This window comes from Lethenteron reissneri, chromosome 27, assembly GCF_015708825.2.
Source record: "Lethenteron reissneri isolate LAM-NWPU_2019-01 chromosome 27, ASM1570882v1, whole genome shotgun sequence".
NCBI lineage: Eukaryota > Metazoa > Chordata > Hyperoartia > Petromyzontiformes > Petromyzontidae > Lethenteron > Lethenteron reissneri.
Window position 1 is genome coordinate 10,832,352 of NC_083805.1, and position 21,595 is coordinate 10,853,946.

A 21,595-nucleotide genomic window follows, 5' to 3' on the forward strand; every position below is an offset into this window, starting at 1 on the left:
CTCCCCATTATTTCCAGCCGATTTATCAAAGGCCCTCGTGCACAATTTAGGAGCATTTCATTTCGTACAAGCCAAAATAAAAATATACACTGAGGCTGCAGATATGGGAAAAGGCCTCTCAGCGTAAATTGCACTTCTGGGGTCGATTAGGAGTTACAACAAATTGGAGGTTTTTAGTTTGATAAATTATATTTCTGCTATTGCCGTGTTCCAGGCCCCAGGAGCCTAACTAATAATTTCAGTCAACACATTCCATTATTCACGCATACAAGCGGGCTTTTTTTTGTTTCCAATAAATCGCCCCGAATATTGTTGTGTTTTTTCCCAACAAAAACGTTCCCATTCGTCCAACTGTGAGAAGTAAAAAAAGCGTTATTTTCGAAATGTTTCTGTGGTAGCACATTGCACAAATATCCACTAGCACAGCGCTGCACGCGTTGGAGCTTTCTAGACCCGACGCGCGTGTGTCTCGCCACCACGAGCTGCGAGAGGAGTACACGTGTGCAGAAGTTGCACATTTCATGGTTGTCTGCCATGGTTGTTTTATTGCACCATTTTTTACGTGCATATATAAAAAAAATGTCGTGTGTATTGTAGTTTAGATGATGATTTAACTCTTTATTTTTGAGTTTAACAGGTAAGCCCACTTGAGCTGTATAGCTCTTTTTTGAGAAGCAACCTGAATATGATAGCTCAACGAAGTGGCTTATCATTTGGAAATTCATAGCAGCCAAATACTCTGAAGCGCATGTTTCTAAATGTGGATGGAAAAAAACGGAGGACCCGGAGAAAAATCCACACGACCACGGGGAGAACATCCAAACTCCAACTATACAGGCGTTAGGGTTGGGATTGAACTAACAACCTCCTGTATATGAGGCGAGGTAGTTAACATCTCACCACCATGGCACCCCGAATAATGTTTCTCAGCAACTTCCAATGTATATCATATTTATCAGTCATGGTCATTCCACCGCTCGTTGAAGGTCTCCCCAAGCCACCTCCTCTCACAATGTTGCGATGGAATAATACACCTTGCACTTGCGTATGACCAGATTTCATCACTCCATCTCCTTGGGAGGTACATCCTCTCTAACTGCCACTTCATTATTATTCTTATTATTGTATTCCAATCCATATATTCCAGAAACAAAAAACAACTAAAGGTTCCCTAATTATTTTACTTAGGGATTGAAAACTTTTAAATGCAGACATGTTGCTGGAGTAAAAAATTAACAAAATATGGTGATTATGTTTCTCTTGAGAGGAACATCAAAAACACATGATATTTTTAATGAGCTCACCCTGATAAATATAAGCGGTTTTCACTTGGACAAACTTAAGGAAAAGTCCATTAAAAGTAACATTTTATTTTTAATCTCAATTAAACTGCCTGTTCAAATTACGATACTTTCCTCTGGAGAGAGGTCATCTTTTTACATATGCATAACTTGCTTAAAATGTGACCTCAAGCTCATGTGTACTAATTTTCAGAAGTCCTGCAGATAAATGCATACACTCATTAGTCTATAGGGATTCACATAAAGACTGCAACTCAGACAATCACTCCTCCATCCATTACCATGGGGCTGTCAATTATCATGCCCTAATTAAGATAATCCCTGGGCACCCAATGCAGTCGTACCAATCTAATAGTAATGACGACACATACATAGAGATTGTTTTCTACCCTGCAATAATGTGTGTCAGTGGTAATATTGTAACTCGCTAGGAACACTGGTGAAGAAAGTCTGGAAGAAAAATATCAAATTGCAATTTTTGAGTGACATTCATGTGTGACAAGAAAGGAGAGCACTACAATTTATTGCAATCTTAGATGTTTAACTTTTTGAATCTGAAACGTTTTGAGCCGATCTACGTGTGTCATATTTGTGCCCAAATGGGATTTTCTTCTTGCGTCTGTTACCGTATATGCATTTTCTAATTCTGCCGAACTCAGGGCACATTTCTCACACTTTGTTCAGCAATACTGTAAGACACTTAAAATTTTTACTTGTTTGGAACGGTGGCATCGTGGCTGCAGTGGGATGACAGCCCAGTTCTATTCCCAGCCGTGGGGAACATTGATGGCGAGTGATATATTCTAACCGGTCCTGCACCCGCACCCCACCCACCTTTTCCAACCTGCAATGAACCAGAGTGGTGAAGTATGGTCAAACAACCCCCATGGCTGACCAAGTATGGGGAGGCCTTCATCCAGCAGTGTATTGGTAAAGGGCTGGAAATTATTATATATTTTATACTTAATCAGCACTTATACCACGCAAATAATTGATTGTTTTTCTTGGTCTATATAGTTAGAATGCTTGAAAAACACCAACAGTTCGTATATGACTCGATAAAGACTGTTCTTTCCCTGCTCCTGAACGGTTTATGAAACATGTGAGCACACTCTCTCTCTCGTATGATAGTCTACAGAAGGCACGGCTCCACGGACCTGTCTCGGTCAACAAGTGCGAAGAAGCATCCGTTGTGTGGCACAGCTGATAAGTAATCTCTTTGCACAAACCCCTCCATGAGAGGGAACGGAGGTGAGGCAAGCGTTAGTTCGGGCACAAGCGACAGCAGAATGAATCAATTTGGAAGGCAACTTAGAGAGAAAGAGAGAGTTGGCTGAGGGTAAGTTGTACTGGGGGGAGGGGGAAGCTTGATGCGCGTGTGTACGTTTCCTGAGTGTGAAGGATAAAACAATCTGTTGAGGTGGCACGGAGAACTCCGCGTGCAGGGAGGTGTGCCCCGGGGACTCGAGCAGCCCGCGCAAGACATCGAGAAGCTCTGCTTCGTGCAGAGGGTATTGCGGTGGCAGAGTAGAAAGGCAAAATGGAATTTCGGCTCTCGCAGGAGTGGTTTTTAATGTAACTGGCCAAAGTGTGCCGCCATAAAAAAAATATTCTGCAGAGAGCATTCATTGGTGAGGAGGAGACGGCAGAACGTCATTGAACAATCCGTGGTCGTGATTTTCAATGGGGAACGAGCTGTGCGGTCATTAATACTCGTGGCCGTGTTTTAAAAATGCTAACTTTTTTTGTTCTATGAAAATACTTACAAATGCTGCACATCCTGCACCATATTCATCTCTGTTGTAGGTGTGCATATATACCTGGCGATTCGTCTTCTGATGTAGACAACAACGGTCATGGCTTACCAGTGCTTCAAGTAAAGCTATTGGATGATGGTGAAGTCTGGCCATGTGTAAAAAATATGTACTCATAAGTGCATGATTGTGAGTGTACCCCTTGAGTGTACTCGTACAATTTGCACGTTTGGGCTTTACTTTGTGAATCTGTACTTGTGCGCATGCTTGAGATGGAACGTATGGTTGTTTAAATGCTCATCGTAAATGGTGCGCATCTTGAAATGCACACGTGAGGGTGTACGCATGTGCAGATATGCAATACAGGGTGTTTTAAGAAGATGGACCCGATTTGAAATCGCTATATCTCTGCAACCACGAACGGCCCATGAATGGAACTCTCACCACTTTAAAGGACGGGGCATAGAGTTCCAAACAGCCCCTAGCCTCAGTCATTCGCAAGACACGCTGCCTCAACGTTGGATAGGTCGCACGGGACACCAAGACTTGGCGCTACACTCTTGGCCCCCAAGATCCCCAGCCATCACACCCTGCGACTTTTTCTTGTGGGGATACGTCAAAGACCGTGTTTTTGTGCCACCATTAGCGACTAATCTCGATGACCTCAAAAAATGATCACGGCAGCGGTGACTTCAGTGGAAGAAGACACTTTGAAAGGCGTTTGGGACGAATTCAACTATCGTCTCGATGTTGTCCGTACAGCAGGTGGGGGGCACATAGAGCATTTATAAAATGGTTGGTAAAACTTGATAACTCATTAAAAGTTTGTAACTTTTTGTGTAATTGTAACATGTTGCCATCGTGAAATATACTGCTTTGAAATTGGGTAAATCCTTTGAAACACCCTGTACAGTATATGTACTTGTATGTGCCCATGTGGGGCCATGTTTCAAAATTGTCTTGAAAAGCTGTTGCTATGACAGACAAGACATGTTTGTACCTCTACATTTTGAAGCAGTTAAACTAAAGTTTGTCCTTGCATTATTTGTAATACAAGAGGACTTTATCTCAATTGTCGAATTGAATTACAGTACAGTGTTTATGAAGTCACTTTTTGACAAACTCTCTAGTGTCACTGCAATATTCACTTGTTAATTGGTGGATAACAACATAATATATAGAGGACCGTAGAGCTTGGGCAATTGTTGGTGCCAGCTCATCACATCGCTGCCTTCCTGCTCGTCTGTTATTCCTCGCGCCTCGGAGTCATTCTCTCTCCACAAAAGGAGCGGATAATGTGCGCATTACAAATTGAAATAAAACAAAAATCTAAATTCCCGCACCTCTGATTGGCACGGTTGGTTACGTACGGTGCTAAATAAGTTCAACATACATACATTATAATATTAGTATTATATCAATAGAACAATGCACAAATGTTGCTGTTAGCATGTGTTTTATACGTAGTTCATGTGTTGCACTCGTAGATAGAGTTGTCCACGTGTAAACATAACGGTATACAGACAGGACGTATGTAAGCTTAGCGTAGCGTTTGAAAATTGACATTATGCTCCTTGACAGCTCTGATAGCCAATCTCTCTGAAGGCTTGAGGGACTGAAATAAATTGACTTCAAGTCCACAGCGACACTTTGTGAATTCATGCTTCCGACCCCAAACCACTGCATGGGCGAAGCAGGGCAACCTCTGTCACGAAGAGGAGTGAAGTCTTTTTTTTTAAAGGTCTCCCATGTCATATATTGTTTGTCTGCGCAAGACATCCTGCCTAGCTTATGTTGTAGAACTCAGATCTGCTGATTACCACCAATACAATACAGCATTCAATGGAAAGTGGAACGAACTCTGTAAACGTGCGCAAATGAGCATGGACAGGTACGTGGACAGCAAGAGGAACCACGTGGAATAGAGAACATGCAATCTAGAGATATTTACAGACATCAAGTTAAGTTGGGCTTAGGTAAGCCACGTTACTAGAGAGATTATTCGTCACCGAGATGAAGCAATGAAATTAGCTCAGGTGAAGGATAGATTGAGAGATGGTGACGGCTTGGGGAGGCCTTCATCTAGCAGTGGAATGATCATGGCTGATGGTGATGAGTAGCATGCCACGCAAGGCCTTTGAATGCTGTGGCACAGATTCATAGTAATGCAATAGTTCAGTCGTTTTGATGGTTGTCAAACATATCATTTCAATGGGTTCACATACCTAAGTCATCCAAAACGTTGGTGTGCCTCTACTGAATTTGAAAAGCTGTTCAGGCTCCTTCAATTCAAAGTGTGCAACTAGAGTTACAGGACATTTTGTCACGTATGATGTTCCCAACCTGTGGAGCTCCTTATCGTCCTTGGAAAGATTCACAGAGTCAGCGTGAAGTTTTAGGTCTTCGTCATTAAAGAGGCTATATATAATTATATGTTGTTGTTTGTAAAACAATATCTATTTCTCACATCTTCTTTGCAAAATAGAAAACTAAATAAATAAACAAACACAGCCAACTCTAATACAATCAAACAAAGGATCAGCACATTTTTTAAAATTAATTTAAAATTAGAATACAGGCTTATCCTAGACTAAAATTAATTTCAGCAATAACCTTGAAGTGAAAAGTAACTTACATTTCTTAGCAAATGTGTTAATATCGATGTAATTGGTGGCTATTACCAACATCTCCCAGGCACCATGGATGAATGATCTAAAATGTACTTCACCAAAGAATCTGGCTCTGCCTTTGTAACAAAAAAATAGGACTTAATGAATGCACTGAGAAATCCCTGTTTTATATTTCTTCATTCGTTATTTTTATGGATTGTGTTTTGTTAAAGTTTTAACATTGTTATAAGTTAAGGCTTGGTTTAATTTAAACCACGATTCATCATCACCAGAAGCCATGATCAATCCGCTGCTGGATGAAAGCCTCCAAAAGATATTTCATAGATCTTGCAACGTAACAATCTATACAGCTCCTGAAATGGAACTGATTTCAATGCTCCATCTCCTAGGTGAATGTACTCTTGGATGCATTCCACTTCTTGGCTGCCACTACTTAATTATCCTTGATCATCATCGATCATCCCCTTTCAAGTGACCTGACCTGCTCAAGCCAGAGGTCGCAAACGAGTTTTGATTCTTTACCCGTACCCGTACTCAGCCACACCAGGGTCGCAAACGGGTACCCGTACATGTACCCAGCCGGGTACGGGTAGCCGGGTATCGGGTAGGGTATGGGTATCGGGTACCCGATTGCGACCTCTGGGATGAAGCCATGTTGCAGGCGCGGGTGGGTTGATTCTAGGAACTTGAATTGTGAGAAGAGACAAGACGTTGGGAAATGAGTGACAAACGGTTACTCACCAGTGACTCACGGCCTACCCGTACCCGTACCCGGCCGCACCAGGGTCACAAACGGGTACCCGTACCCGGCCGGGTACGGGTAGCCAGGTATCGGGTAGGGTACGAGTATCGGGTACCCGATTGCGACCTCTGGCTCAAGCCCACTTATTTTTGTGAACAGTTGGATCACATAATTAACCTGCGTGTGTTCTATAATCCACGTGTTTCTCTTTCTGTCACTTAATGTAATCAATTGCAAACATGCATCTATCCATTCTTATTCGTACACTGTTCAGTTTTTACTCTATATTTTAGATTTTTGACTGTGTTTCTGTGCCATAAGTCATAGCAGGTAGTAATAACTTATTCAAAACTGTACGTTACTTTTTGTTCTCAATTTGAGGCTTTCCAAAAGCACTCCAACCTGCTCTTTTCCACCACTGCATTTAATCATTTTTGCTTTGGCCTACCTTCAATAACTGCCTTCAGGGCACATACTCTGCTCTATTTCCCAGTTCTGTCCCTCTGAACACTGTCTCCAATCGTTTGGTGAACTTTTTAGATGTCACTTTTGTTTTGCCCATATTTATTCTGAGGCCAACTTTGCAGCCTTCTTCATCGCGTTCTTCTAACATGTCCTGCAGTTAATTCCTTTTGGCAATTCACAAATGGCATCCCTTGGAGAGACCGATGGAAACATCACTCAGGACAGAGGCAGAATCTTAAAATGAATGAAGGATTTACGGCAGATCTCTACAGCAATCATACATCCCAGGAATCAGATTGACTGAGATGAAGAGGTGGAAATTCTAGATGTCAAACTTGAAGAAGTAAAATCTTGACTTAAAGCATTCGTGACTGCAGGAATTCATATTCTCTGGGTCTTTTGGTAAAGTGACGTAGATAGGTTCAAAGAAAATAACAAAAACTACGATGTTTCGATCGCAACACAAGCGGTTGTCATCAGGAAAGTGGGTTAGCTTCTAAAGGTAAATTGTTTATAAAGGTTTGAAATGGGCGTAGCCCAAATATCAGCAGCTAATGTTAATGTAAGTGGTGGGCAGCGACCGCGACGGTGGTGGGTTTTCCACCAAAGGTCTGCCAGGTAAAAATTAGCATGTTAATGTAAGATCGTTGTGCAGCCTCCACGGTGAGCATGCTGAGGTGGCTATGTTAATGTGTGAGATTAGCATTTTAATGGACGATCGCAGAACAGCAACCTCGAGGTCGGCGCGCGAGGTGGCTGTGTTAGTGTGAAAAATGTAACCTGTGAATGTAAAATCAGAGAGCCGAAAATAACAACTAACATCGGAAGGTGGTAGGATGGGAACATCACAGCCAGTTATAAATTAAACTGGTTAATAATGTCCTTCCAATGATTGCTCAGTTTGTACCCATCTTCTCGGTGGAAATTGTGTCTGTGTCTGTATATATGTATAGTGACATTGAATGAGTCACTAAAGCGCGTGCCGCTGGGAGATTGGTAGACAATGGAATTAGGGGTTGCCTCCTGTGGAGATTGAGCAATAAAATCAGATTTGAGATGGTGACAGCTGGGGAGGCCTTCATCCATAGATAGATGATGGCTGATGAGGATGCCAACGTTTTTTGTACTCAAATCAATATAAATTAACATTGCAAAAATGTGCATTATACATGAGAATAACAAACATCACCTATGAAATGTATATGTCATTAAATTCACACATGTATTAGGCAACAAATGGAGAATGAATCTCTCAGATCCATTCAAAAGCAGCTGGTGTGCTTAAGGTTGCTTAGGATGGGTCAGGTGCAGAGATGCAACCGTGAACCAGATTATTTTTTTGATCTATTCAGATTCATCAGTGTGATACAGCTGTGCCCAGGCTGATGGAGGTTTCCGAGAATTAATATTCAATAGGCGCTCATTTTAGGGTATGATTCGAGGTTAAATAGCTATTTATAAACATCTTCCACCACCCATAAATAGGATGGCTACCTGCTAAACCGAAGGCTACTAAATGTTTGGAAGAGGTGGACAAAATATGCTCGTGAGGGGTGGTCTGCGTTGCGCTTACAAATTGTAAATAGTCCAAATTTAAAATACCAACCAAAAGGTATGCGCAGAGCACTGCATTATGTGATTAATTGCATCTTTTGTTCCTTTCATCTGCTATGTGCTGTGTGTGTTTGTTTTTTAATTAAAGTGAAGTGAGTGGAGGAAATGGCCTATCTCCCGTTTACAGCCCAGCTACAGCATTGGAAATTCCACATTCCTATGGTGGGAGGTGAGGAAGTGAGTCTATCTTCCCACAAAGCTGCGTGTGTTTTATCGGAGGCTGGCGAGGGATAAAGTGCTGAGTTGAACCCCGACTGGGATTTGAATTCACAGCTTTGCAACTGATTTGCTTCGCACTTACCACTGCGCCACTGGGGCTGCATGTTGGCTGATCATTCCTAGCGACTGCTTAAAATGAATTGTGTTAATAAGCTGCTTATACATATACACATATTATATTTATAATTACGTTCATGGGCAACTGTAAATATAGTAAATTACTTCATCTTGCCAACAGATGTGGATGAAATGAAATGTATTACGGATCTGTAAAATCAAGGCTGCAGGTGTTGTGTCGAAAATATACTGAGACTTCACGAAAGGAAATATCCTACTTTGCATACATGTAATTCTGTGAATTGAGCCTAAACGAATGTCTAACTCATCGGGTATAATCAGCATTTAATCAGCAATAAAGAGTATGGATGTTGCGCTCACATTGGTGTGACAATCTTTGACCTGTGACCTATCGCGCAGTCAAATAGAGAAACTTGCTGATGCCACAGTAATTTGCGTAGCAAACCAAGACACAAGATCATGCCAAACGGATTCACCTATATCCTTAGGTGTTTTCGGCAAAGTCACGTAGGTAAAACATTAAAATTAATAAAAGTAAAATAAAATAAAAATCACGACGTTTCGGAGGCAACACAAGTCTCCGTCATCAGGTGGGACCGTCACAGCCTTGATGCAGCAAATCTGGCTGTGACGGTCCCACCTGATGACGGAGACTTGTGTTGCCTCCGAAACGTCGTGATTTTTATTTTATTTTTATTAATTTTAATGTTTTACCTACGTGACTTTGCGGAAAACACCTAAGAATATGAATCCTTGCAGTCACGAAAGCTTCAAATCTAGAATTCACCTATATCGTCTTTGTTGTGGGCCATCAATCAGAGGTCCTTTGTAATTTTTATCATAACACTGGTTTCACCCTGAAGTAATAATTTGTAGAGTTTTTGACAGCAGCATTTCCCCTATCAATATCTCTTTCACCCTCCAACATCTTCTAATTACAAATACTTAACATTTTGTTTGTGATGAGTATCGTAATGAAAAAAGCTCTGCCAGCTGTAATTTTCACCAGTTACTTGCTTAATGACACTTTTTTTTATCGTTTTCACATCACTTATCTTTTAAGAAATATTGCGAATGTAATAAAAAACACAAAACAAAGCTTCATTATGCAGAACAATGTTATATTTTGTTTAAATAATCTGCACAATTGTTTAAATGTTGATGATCGAAACGTCGTGATATTGTTATTATTTTTATGAATTGTATAATTTTTCTATCTACGTGGCTTTACCGAAAGACCCAAAGAATACAAATGTTTAAATTTCCTACAGCGGAAATATCATATAAATATACAATATAAGATAAATATGTTTAGATCCCTATAAAGTACGTCAATAATCAATAATGATCTAACATTTACTTAGGAAATATTAAAAATAATAGCAAAACTTAGACTATATATTCAGTACAGTTTAACTGGGGCATTACGTATTTATTATATACTAGCGGGAAGTACCCGGCGTTGCCCGGTTCTTAAAAATATTTCAAAACTACTCCTAAAAATGTAACAGCAGTGCGTAGAGACTGTGGTGGTACCTGCTATGATTACAGCAGTGCATACTGTGGTGGTACCTGCTATGATTATAGCAGTGCATACCGACTGTGGTGGTACCTGTTATCACTACAGTAGTACATGCTGACTCTATAGCAGTATTTTTGGACTGTATAGCACAAATAATTCTCCTGACAGAGTGGCATGGTGAGGCCTAGTCCCGTGCAGAGCCTCCGGCCTTGCCTAGATTGTCCAGCCGGCCGAGGTAGCACCTTGGCAGGCTGGGGCCGGGCTGCTACCCCTGACCCCCCCCCCCCCCCCCCCCCAGCCACGACCTCCCCGGCCGCTCTGCAGTAATATCTATGGTCTATAGTGGTAGCATCTAGCGACTCTATAGTAGTAATAACTGCACGCATCGGGGTGGGGGGACATCACACAGTGAAGAATGTACCTGAGCGTTTAGTGTATTTTTATAGCATTTTTTACTCAAAAGAAAATGTCCCCCTCACTCCCACCGAAGGCGTGCGATCCCCCACCAAAGGCGCGTGAGTTGGCATGGTCGTGCATGCGTCATGAATAAATAAATGAAAGGGAAGTGCACACAAATCGCACTAAATCGCTAATTAAACTAATTTAAAGTTGACGGATGTGAAAAGGGAATAGCGCTTGCTCACCGCAGGGCTTACGGCGTGGTACCTGGCTTTTTTTTTACATAAACCCCACCGTTGGAGAGCCATGCACGTGACCACACACAAACCCACACACAAACCCCGCCACAAACCCACACACAATTTTAGACTTTTATATATATAGAAGAAGAAGATAGATGTTGAAAATACATAGCATATATATAAAATGCCAATATATGTGTAGTGACATAAGAGGGGAGGGGCTGCTGGGGGCTCTGGGACCCTAGGCAACCCAGACGCTTAAGCCCCTTGGCACCAGGCGCTAGGTTCCCAGGCAACCCAGACGCTTAAGCCCCTTGGCACCACCAACGGGGGGGTGGGGCTGTTTGTGTGCTCTGTGGGGATATCTGGGGGCGCACACAACACCACCCCTCGTTGGGGACGAGGCATAAAAGGGCAGCTCCCTGGACGATCGAGAGAAGTTGTATCTCAAGACCCAAGACCAGCCATCTCAGGACCCTGGGATGCTGTGAGAGCCAGTGGTGGGACTCTGGAACTCCCGGCTCTACGTCCTTGTGAGGGCGAATTCCAGAGCGTAGCCAGAGTAGTGGATCTAGGCTGTGTACCTAGGCTGTAACAGAGTATCAGGACTGTTGGAGTGTTGGATTGTAATAAAGAAGTTACCTCTATAAGTGTCTCCGGAACCCATTACATATGTAACCTGTTCCAAAAAGAAACTAAAGATGTCTTTCTTGTGTTAGAGGTTGTATAGTGCTTGGATGGGTGTCCACAATGTACAAAACGGTGTGAAGGCTTCTGCTGCTGACCTACATTGCCATAAAATAGCAGTGTAGCAACATCTCATCCATTTATGTGTGTACCATGCACCCACGACTATGCTGCCTGCCTTCACCGACTCTCACTGACCAACGTGGTGTAGTAATATCAAGCAGCTCTCATGACCAACAACTGTGGGAGGCTTTTATCCAGCAGTGGATTGACAAATGTGGCTGTAGACATGTACATGTTTATAGTCACATGGGTTTCCACATCCCCAAAAAAACTCCATTGGAGACACCTTTAAAAACACTTACCGAGTTTTAAAACGCAAGTGCTTGATGATAAATTGACATCGTGCAAAAACGTATGTTGTCATATTATACTGTAAATATAAAACGATTATAATTCAGTTTTAAAGGTGATGTTTGCTGATATTTTAAAAGGTAGAAATTGAAGATGGTGTTTCTCAGGCTACAGTGCTTCTTCATCATGTACAAGATACTTTCATTATGCATGTTATTGAGTTCGAGATCTCCGCTTATAAAACCTTTTCCTTGTGCACACACACACATCTCAATGGTGGTCTGGTTTGGTTGGATGAATAGGGTGACAAGTGCTAGCCGTATAGAATTCAAAAACAAGTATTTTATTCCACCAGAATCTGCCACAGTTGTCCAAGAGCATTTGCAAAACATTCTGCTGTCGAAGGTATCGTGATTCATGTGTTTTATAATATTTTTTTGTTGCCTCGGATAATTTAACACATCTTTGTGTAAACACTGCTAAATTCTGTGCACCTGTTCTGGATGAATAAATTGTAAACGCCTCAAGCTAATAATGTTTGCATTGTATTTATGATCGTAGATTAATGATCGATAGCTTTCTGTCCAAATAGGCGCATTTTAGTATTTTACTCTGTAGGAAGGTTTACTCTTTTGCTGCTGTTTACTGCATGTTTAACAAAGCTCGTTCCGATGAATTCTCAAGCCATTCAATACTGCTGTGTGTGTGTAACAGGATGAATATAATCAAAGTAATAATACATCTGCAAATCTGTAGGCGTCTCTGGGCTGTGGAATTCTACAGGCTATTTATAAATAGTTAAAATAAAAAACAAAACAAAAAATGAAGAACAAACTTTTACTTCTTAATACTTACACAGTATTTAAAGCGGTGTAGTTGGAATGAGGCCATATGAGATTGATAGCGTCATTGAGGGCAATATCTCCTTTGGAAAATAGCCACAAACTTTTTTCGATTTAAAGCTTTCGTGACTGCAGGGATTCATCTTCTTGGTTCTTTCGGTAAAGTCACGTAGAAGGGAAGTAATAAAAATAATAAAAATAAAACATAATAAAATAATTCTCACGACGTTTCGGCCACAACGCAAGCAGCCGTCCTCAGGTGAAAACCAGGTCCGTCGAGGCGACAGAGTCTGAATGAAGCAGCACACGAGCTTGGAGCATATATATAAGCTGGGCGCATTGACAAAGGAATTTGCATATCAAGAGGAATTTAGCATATTCATGGGAAAATGCAGGAATGTGATTAGTACTGCATATGCATGTAAATTATGCAGGATTAACAGCATCAAAGGGAGCTACAGTTGCTGCTGCTGCTGCAGTTGCTGCTGCTGCAGTTGCTGCTACTGCTGCTGTAGTTGCTGCTACTGCTGCAGTTGCTGCTGCTGCTGCAGTTGCTGCCTTATCCATTTTTAATATAACACTATGTATTATTCTACCCACCTTAATGTGTATCACACTGCTATATATTTACTATACAATTACGACACCATACATTACTCTGCACACTGCACCATGCCAGTGAGTGGAACGCGGTCTGAAAGTCACCGTAAACGTGAACACAATCAGTTAAGATCCGAAATGGTTTATTACGTCCTTCCAATGATTGCTAAGCCAGAATCCATCTTCTCGGTTAAAATTGTCTCTGTGTTTGTATATGTGGATCGCCTCATGAACGAATCTCTCATGATAGCCAGATGGCTTGCAGAGAACCTCTGTCTTGGAGAAGTCAATGTCATGTGAGCCCACTGAGTTGTAACAGTGATCTGCCACGGCTGAGGTGTTTGTCCTACCGTGTTTCAGGTCTGCTTTATGTTCACGGATGCGGTCCGAGACATGTCGTTTGGTTTCCCCAATGTAACTGCTACCACAGAGGAAACTTAGTTTGTAGACGCCAGGGTACTGTATGTCTGGAACCACATCTTTTACAGACGGTACCAAAAGATGTGGTTCCAGACATACAGTACCCTGGCGTCTACAAACTAAGTTGCCTCTGTGGTAGCAGTTACATTGGGGAAACCAAACGACATGTCTCGGACCGCATCCGTGAACATAAAGCAGACCTGAAACACGGTAGGACAAACACCTCAGCCGTGGCAGATCACTGTTACAACTCAGTGGGCTCACATGACATTGACTTCTCCAAGACAGAGGTTCTCTGCAAGCCATCTGGCTATCATGAGAGATTCGTTCATGAGGCGATCCACATATACAAACACAGAGACAATTTTAACCGAGAAGATGGATTCTGGCTTAGCAATCATTGGAAGGACGTAATAAACCATTTCGGATCTTAACTGATTGTGTTCACGTTTACGGTGACTTTCAGACCGCGTTCCACTCACTGGCATGGTGCAGTGTGCAGAGTAATGTATGGTGTCGTAATTGTATAGTAAATATATAGCAGTGTGATACACATTAAGGTGGGTAGAATAATACATAGTGTTATATTAAAAATGGATAAGGCAGCAACTGCAGCAGCAGCAGCAACTGCAGCAGTAGCAGCAACTACAGCAGCAGTAGCAGCAACTGCAGCAGCAGCAACTGCAGCAGCAACTGTAGCTCCCTTTGATGCTGTTAATCCTGCATAATGCACATGCATATGCAGTACTAATCACATTCCTGCATTTCCCATGAATATGCTAAATTCCTCTTGATATGCAAATTCCTTTGTCAATGCGCCCAGCTTATATATATGCTCCAAGCTCGTGTGCTGCTTCATTCAGACTCTGTCGCCTCGACGGACCTGGTTTTCACCTGAGGACGGCTGCTTGCGTTGTGGCCGAAACGTCGTGAGAATTGTTTTATTATGTTTTATTTTTATTATTTTTATTACTTCCCTTCTACGTGACTTTACCGAAACAACCAAGAAGATGAGCCACAAACTTCACGATGGCAAAGGCAGGCATGGATTTAATAGTGAAAATTCTCCATTCTTCATTAGCAAAAATATTTCCCCGTACAGTTCTTGTATGAACACAAAAACGTGCACATTATTCTCTTCCAGTAGTGCTTCAATTTCTTATGTTGTTTTTGCAACTTAATATAGTAAAAAAAAAAAAGGTGAAGATGAAGCCTGCCCTGAAATTCCTGTCTCATGCTTCTGCTGATAGAAGCACCTCCACTAGCAAGAGGGAGTCCTAGAAATCCCCTCTAGAGGGTATTTTTGGCTTACTGTTCTTCCATACTGGTCATAATTCCTCTTGCTTTCGTGAAGTGAGCTGTTCTGGCTGGGGCACCTGAGCAAGATGACTGTGAGGAAGAATAGAGACTTGAGTCACTTAAAATAGCAATTGGTCAAACATCCCCATACAGGACCCTCCTGAAAGGAGTCTGCGAGGTTTTCCTGGATAAAAGAAGGGCATTATTATGATTGTTATTCGGCCACTCTTAACCTATCTAGCTGGAGTTGTCTGCATGGGTAGATTGGAAATCAATGGGTGGGGTTTGCCTGTACAATTGCACAATACCTGTATTTTTCCAATTTACACAATGCAAACTCATGGAATAAAATGTCAACATAAAACAATAAGTGAAACAAGGAAGATCACAAATTAACGAATATCTATATTTTATATTAATTCCAATTCAGGTAAAATTTTCATTTTTAGCCTGAATACAAACACTAAACACCTCGTAGTGATGAGCAACAATTCGGACAACACCGTGGATTTTGGATTGTAAAAATTATAACCAGGACACAAGTAATTACTTACTGGTTAATGTCCGTGTTAAAAATGCGGCAATGATTAATCAAGTCACATTTTTTTGGATGTGTGGAATCAGCTTGTGGTGATGTATTGTGCCATCATACCTGATAGTGAGATGCTCTACTGTGTAGTTGTGTAGAAGTCCCAGGGGAATGCTGAGAACATCCTGGGGATTTGCGGGCATGCTGGGGAGGTAAATCACGACCCGGTCATTGAGCCGTATTTCTTCAAGCGGAGAGGGGTCATCAGGCGGGTGCAAGAAAACCCTCCCAATCATTTCAAAGTGTTGCTTGAAAAAATCTTCGTTGACTTTATGTGGCATTATAAAACCATTTTCATTCACACGAGCGTCACGTTCACAATTATCGCGGCCTTCAGTTGGCTCCATGGTGGCATACAAATTAACTTCTATGTTCGCAGGTCGCCTTTCGTTGGTGCTTTTTCCACTTGCGTTACCAGAATGTTGGGTTTCTTTTTCGAACCACATGAGAGGCATAATCACCTTAGCCAAGCACATGCTGAGTTCGCCTTGCAATTTACAAGAAGTCCTGATCTTTTGGATTTTATAGACCGCATACATCTGAACACATGGCAGGCCATGTACCTGTCGGTCACCCCAGTCTCTGCCAGAGATATAGAACAGGACCTGCACCGTTGGCCAGTCTGAAAAAACATCTTCTTCAGTGAGCAAAGCTTGGAGACTCCAGTTGTCTCTCAAGGCACGGTATGCTTGCTGGAAAGTATTTGGAAGTGACAGTGGGTTTCTGTGAAATGTTTGGCCTTGTGAATACGGACCATAGCTGACATTCACCCCAGGATCACCACTGGTGGAGCCAATAATGAGAAGGTGTTGAGTATGCATTTGGAGGCTGGCATTTCCTTCATTACCCTGTCTATTGTTCTGTAGAAAGAAAGCAGATTTGATGTTTTTGAAGGTTAGCTTGACAGGGAGATGCAGAAAGGATGATGAAAGATGAGCATTATCTAAGTAAATTGTGCCCACATTCGATATATCTGAAAGAGAAAATGACAGATTTGAATGTCAGAAAATATATATTTTATTAAGTGACACAAATACAAAATACAGTAAACCTTTTTTTTGTAAAATTGCATAGAATATTAATAATGAGTGCCAGCTATACAGCATATCAATTCCTGTCAGCACAGTGAAACACAAGAGACTACTGGACAGGCATTCCAAGTCTGGCGAATCCTTATATTGATTTATGACTTTCACAAAAAAAAACCTATTGCAATTATAAATGTGTTATATACAAGTACTACTTTCAAGATAAGTGCAACGATTCGTCCTTAAAATTTCACTTAAAAATAAACTTTAGTGATTGCAGGAATTCATATTCTTTGGTTCTTTAGGTGAAATCACGTAGAAAAAAAAAGTGAATACAATTTTTATAATAAAATAAAAATAATAAACAACAAAAAACAGTAATGTAGACTGTAGCCTATTCTTTAATTGGAATGAGTGTACTGGCAGTCTATAATGTAGACTGTAGCCTGGTTATTAAGTTTGGTGAATGTACTGCCAGTCTATAACGTAGACTGTATCAATGGCTATTAAGCTGGGTGAGTGTACTGGCAGTCTATAATGTAGACTGTAGCCTGGTTCTTAACCTGCGTGAGCGCTCTGGCAGTCTATAATGTAGACGTATTCTTGGTTATTTCAGTAATTTAAATATAAAAAATATATAAACAAAAACCACGACGTGTCGATCGCAACACAAGCGGTCGTCATCAGGAAAAGAGGGGTTAGCCTCTAAAGTCAAGCATAACTTCAACCGTGATGATGGGTACAAATTGAGAAATCATTGGAAAGATGTTATTAATCATGTAAAAAAGATTTAACTACACATATTTGTACCATCTTATTTGACAGGTACTAGTCTATTTTACCGAGTTGTTGACATCCCCAGCGTTTAACAGTGCTGCTATTTTGGTTTTGGCAGCCAACATCGGCCGTAATTCTTGCCGAGGTGTATCAGCTGTACCTTCCCTTCTAGCCCCGCTCCCCCCCCCTCCAAGTCCCTGACTGCCACATTTAGATAAGCTCCTCCCCTCTCCCCTTAACCAGTATTTAAGATCTTGTCTCCTGGATTTCTCTTCACTTGATACAGTAAATTTGGCTGTGACAGTCCTAGCTGAAGATGGAGACTTGTGTTGCTTCCAAAACGTCGTGATTTAATTGAGTTATTTAAATTTATTATTGTTTTATTTTATTAGATATTTTTATCTACGTGACTTTACCGAAAAAACCTAAGAGTATGAATCCTTGCAGTCACGAAAGCTTCAAATCTGTAAAATAAGTTTTAAAATTAGTTTTTATTTTACGAATATAATGCTCGCAATTGTATGTACTGGCATGTGGTTGACCACACATCCCTTGTAAATGGCATTATGGTAATTTTTAGTCAGAAAAAACTGAAATGCTTTCTGTTCTCATGCTGATGTAAGGTCACAAGGGGGAGACAGCAGCGAGTCACTTGAAGTATTTTACTTTCATTAATTAAATAACAACATTTTCTTGATTGCGGTCACATAAAACGGTGTAGGATGGTGTTATTGGATTAACAATAAACAAAATTTCCACCAGTAATCAATAGATTAAACCCTAAATGAAAAAACCCCAATATGTATAGTGATGTAAAGCTGGAGTAAATTTTGTTAAGAAATTACTAAACATTTTGAGAGAGGGCAAGGGGGGTGGGAGAAGATGGGAGTGGGGTTCCTGGCACTGTGGTTCGTGCACTGCTCTGTGAACAGCAACCTGAGTTCCTGGCACGGCTAAAATTAATAGCAAGATATATATAAACCGGTCCTGGATTATCCTCCTTTACCATAGCACGCTGACCAGTGTGAAGTATGTGTAATGGGTTCCGGGACACTTGTAGAGGTAACTTATTTATTACAATACAACACTCCAACAGTCCTGATACTCTGTTACAGCCTAGGAACACAGCCTAGGGACACAGCCTAGGGACACAGCCTAGGGACACAGCCTAGGGACACAGCCTAGGGACACAGCCTAGGGACACAGCCTAGGGACACAGCCTCCTCCTAGCGTACCTGACTCTGGCTACGCTCTGGAGTCCTCCGGCTACAATTACCCTAGGGGAGGCTACCTGAACCGACCCAGCCAAGGTGCGGGTCTGGACTCTGGCTTCCTCGGAACTCGCCCTTACAAGGACGTAGAGCCGGGAGTCCCAGAGTCCCACCACTGGCCCGCACAGCATCCCGGCCCTTACAAGGACAAGCGGGACGAGGGGGTCCAGGGTCCTAAGCTGGCTGGTCTTGGGTCTTGAGCTGCGACTGGCCCCGATCGGCCAGGGAGCGGCCCTTTTATCCCTCTTGTCCATCGAGGGGTGGGGTTGTGTGTGCCCCCAGATACCCCACAGCCCCCTGTTGGTGGCGCCAAGGGGCTTAGCTGTCTGGGTTGTCTGGGATCCTGGAGCCGGTGCCGAGGGCTTAGCTGTCTAGGATCCTAGAGCCCCCAGCAGCCCCTCCCCTCTTGGGCTGGCACAGTGGCCCCTCCCCTGGGGGTCCGAGGTACCTGCAGATGGGCCCTGTCCACCACTGCTGGTAAGTGTGGCCCACCTATGGCACTACATATGGCCAAATAACCGCCATGATCAATAGAACATGTTCCGATTTTTTAATCGATTTTTTTTCGATCTATAAACCTATGGGAATCACACAAAAAATAAGGGGCTTTTGTTTGGCAGGGAATGTTTATTGTCTTTTCTTGCTCTCAGAGACCGCACTCATTAGGAAACTTTCATATAGAAGTTAATTAATACAGGGAGTATATTATTATATTTCTATTATTCATTGAGTTAATTGCTGCTCCTGACAATTTAACTGATAATATATATTCCATAAATATGCTAAATCCCTCTGTTGATATGCAAATTCCTTTGTCAAGGCGCCCTCCTCCTCTAACCCAGCTTAAATATACGCTGCCAAGCTTGGTGGTGTTCATTCAGACGCTGTCTTTCCGACAGCCCTGTTCTTCACTTGAGGACAGCTGCTTGCGTTGTGGCCGAAACGTCGTGAGAATTGTATTTTATTATGTTTTATTTTTATTATTTTATTATTTCCCTTTTACGTGACTTTACCGAAAGAACCAAGAAGATGAATCCCTGCAGTCACAAAAGCTTTAAATCGAAATGTAACTGAAAACACAATACATTTGCATGATTCTTCACGAGTCATAATAGTATCTTATATCTCGGGTGTCACGGTGGCAAAATTTTAACTACCTTTCTTGGTATACAGAAGGTTGTGGGTTCGATCCCGACTCTGACGCCTGTATATTTGGAGTTTGCATGTTTTCTTCTAGTGGTCATGTTTTTTTAAATCCGGGACCTCCGTCTTTTCCCCTCCACATTTAGATTCATGCATTTAGAGTATTTGGCTGCTATATATTTCCACATGACAAGCCAAGCCATCGTTGAGCTATCATTTGTGGCCAAGTTGCTTCCGCAAAAGAGCTATATAGCTCAGTGGGACTTACCTGGTAAAATAAATATAGTAAAAATGTAAATACCAGGTTAGTGCTCGATGTCTAATCGTTGACTTTATAGCTGGAACTGGAACTACACAGGTGGCTGAAAAATGCAGTTATGAGGAGAGCCTAGTGAGGCAGAATTGGAAACTACAAAATATATCAATAACGATAATTTTGCTCTATGATTGGGTTTTACCTTCAGTTGTACAGAAATTGAAAAATTAGTGTGTGTTTTTCAAGTAGAATATATTATTCTCGAATTAAAAATAGGCATCCACTGAGGTGTTTTCCCTCTGCACTCTAGACATGATTGAAGCAATTGTATGCTGCTTAATTGAGGCAATTATCCATTAAAAGATGTAATTAATAGATACACCTTGTTACTTGCACAGTCCATTCATGGCATTATTTCATTTGTCGTCAGAAAATTTACTGCATATCTTTTAAACATCAAACAGACTTGCTGAAATATTCCCCATAATATAAAACCAAGTTAATTAAAACTACTAATTGCAAATTAAAGTCCACCAAAGTCATTTTATGCACACCGTTTTCAATTAAAAAGGCTAAAGGATAATTATAGCTGAACGAGCACGGTTAGACAATAAATAGATGTTTAGGTAATATATATAGTTATTGCAGAAATACAAACTTTGTGTTGAGATGTTAACGCCTCGCCTGGTGTGCATGAGGATGTGGGTTCAATCCTAAACCCTGATGCCTGAATATTTGGAGATTGCTTGTTCTCCCCGTGGTTGCATGTATCTTTCTCTGGGTCCTCCGGTTTTTCCCTCCACATTTAGAATCAACAAGCGTTTAGAGTATTTGGCTGCTATAAATGGTTACGTGATGATAAGCCACTTGGTTGAGCTATCATTTGTGGCTAGGTCGCTTCTGAAAGAGAGCTATATAGCTCAGTGGACCTTACCTGCTAAAATAAAAACTAGTTTGATAGTTTTAGTCGTATTTCTTGCGTGCATGCATATTTAAGAAAGCAGGACTGGTTCACATACAGCTTGTTTTCACTAGTGCTGGGATATCTCAATATTAATTAATCGATTACAACACCAATTATTGGTTTGATTACTCGATAAATGAAATAACACAATAATAGTTTGAAAAAACGTTCACTTCTGTTCTTATGTGTACCACTAGACTGGAGGTGATTGGGTGGGGCTGTATGACGTCATCAGCATCAGTCACGTCACACTTGGTGTTGCTTTATAGTGGACGTACAGATGGCCACCATTCTCAAATGAGTCGAAGAAATCAATGATAAAAGTCTTGACTTATGAACTCCAGTCCATGCATACGCTTAATTAGTCGATGAATCCACTTAATTAATCGAATGAATGAT

At 41.4% G+C, this 21,595-nt stretch overlaps 1 protein-coding gene across 2 annotated transcripts in view; it reads right to left on the minus strand.

The window, feature by feature from the left end:
• Nucleotides 1–21,595, minus strand: part of LOC133348560 (transmembrane protein 132D-like) — a 161,464-nt gene that overhangs the window by 80,280 nt on the left and 59,589 nt on the right. For both annotated transcript variants that reach the window (XM_061561443.1, XM_061561442.1), the window contains exon 2: nt 15,821–16,730. In XM_061561443.1, the coding sequence (XP_061417427.1) occupies nt 15,821–16,730 (910 nt within the window). The remainder of the gene's footprint in view (nt 1–15,820; nt 16,731–21,595) is intronic.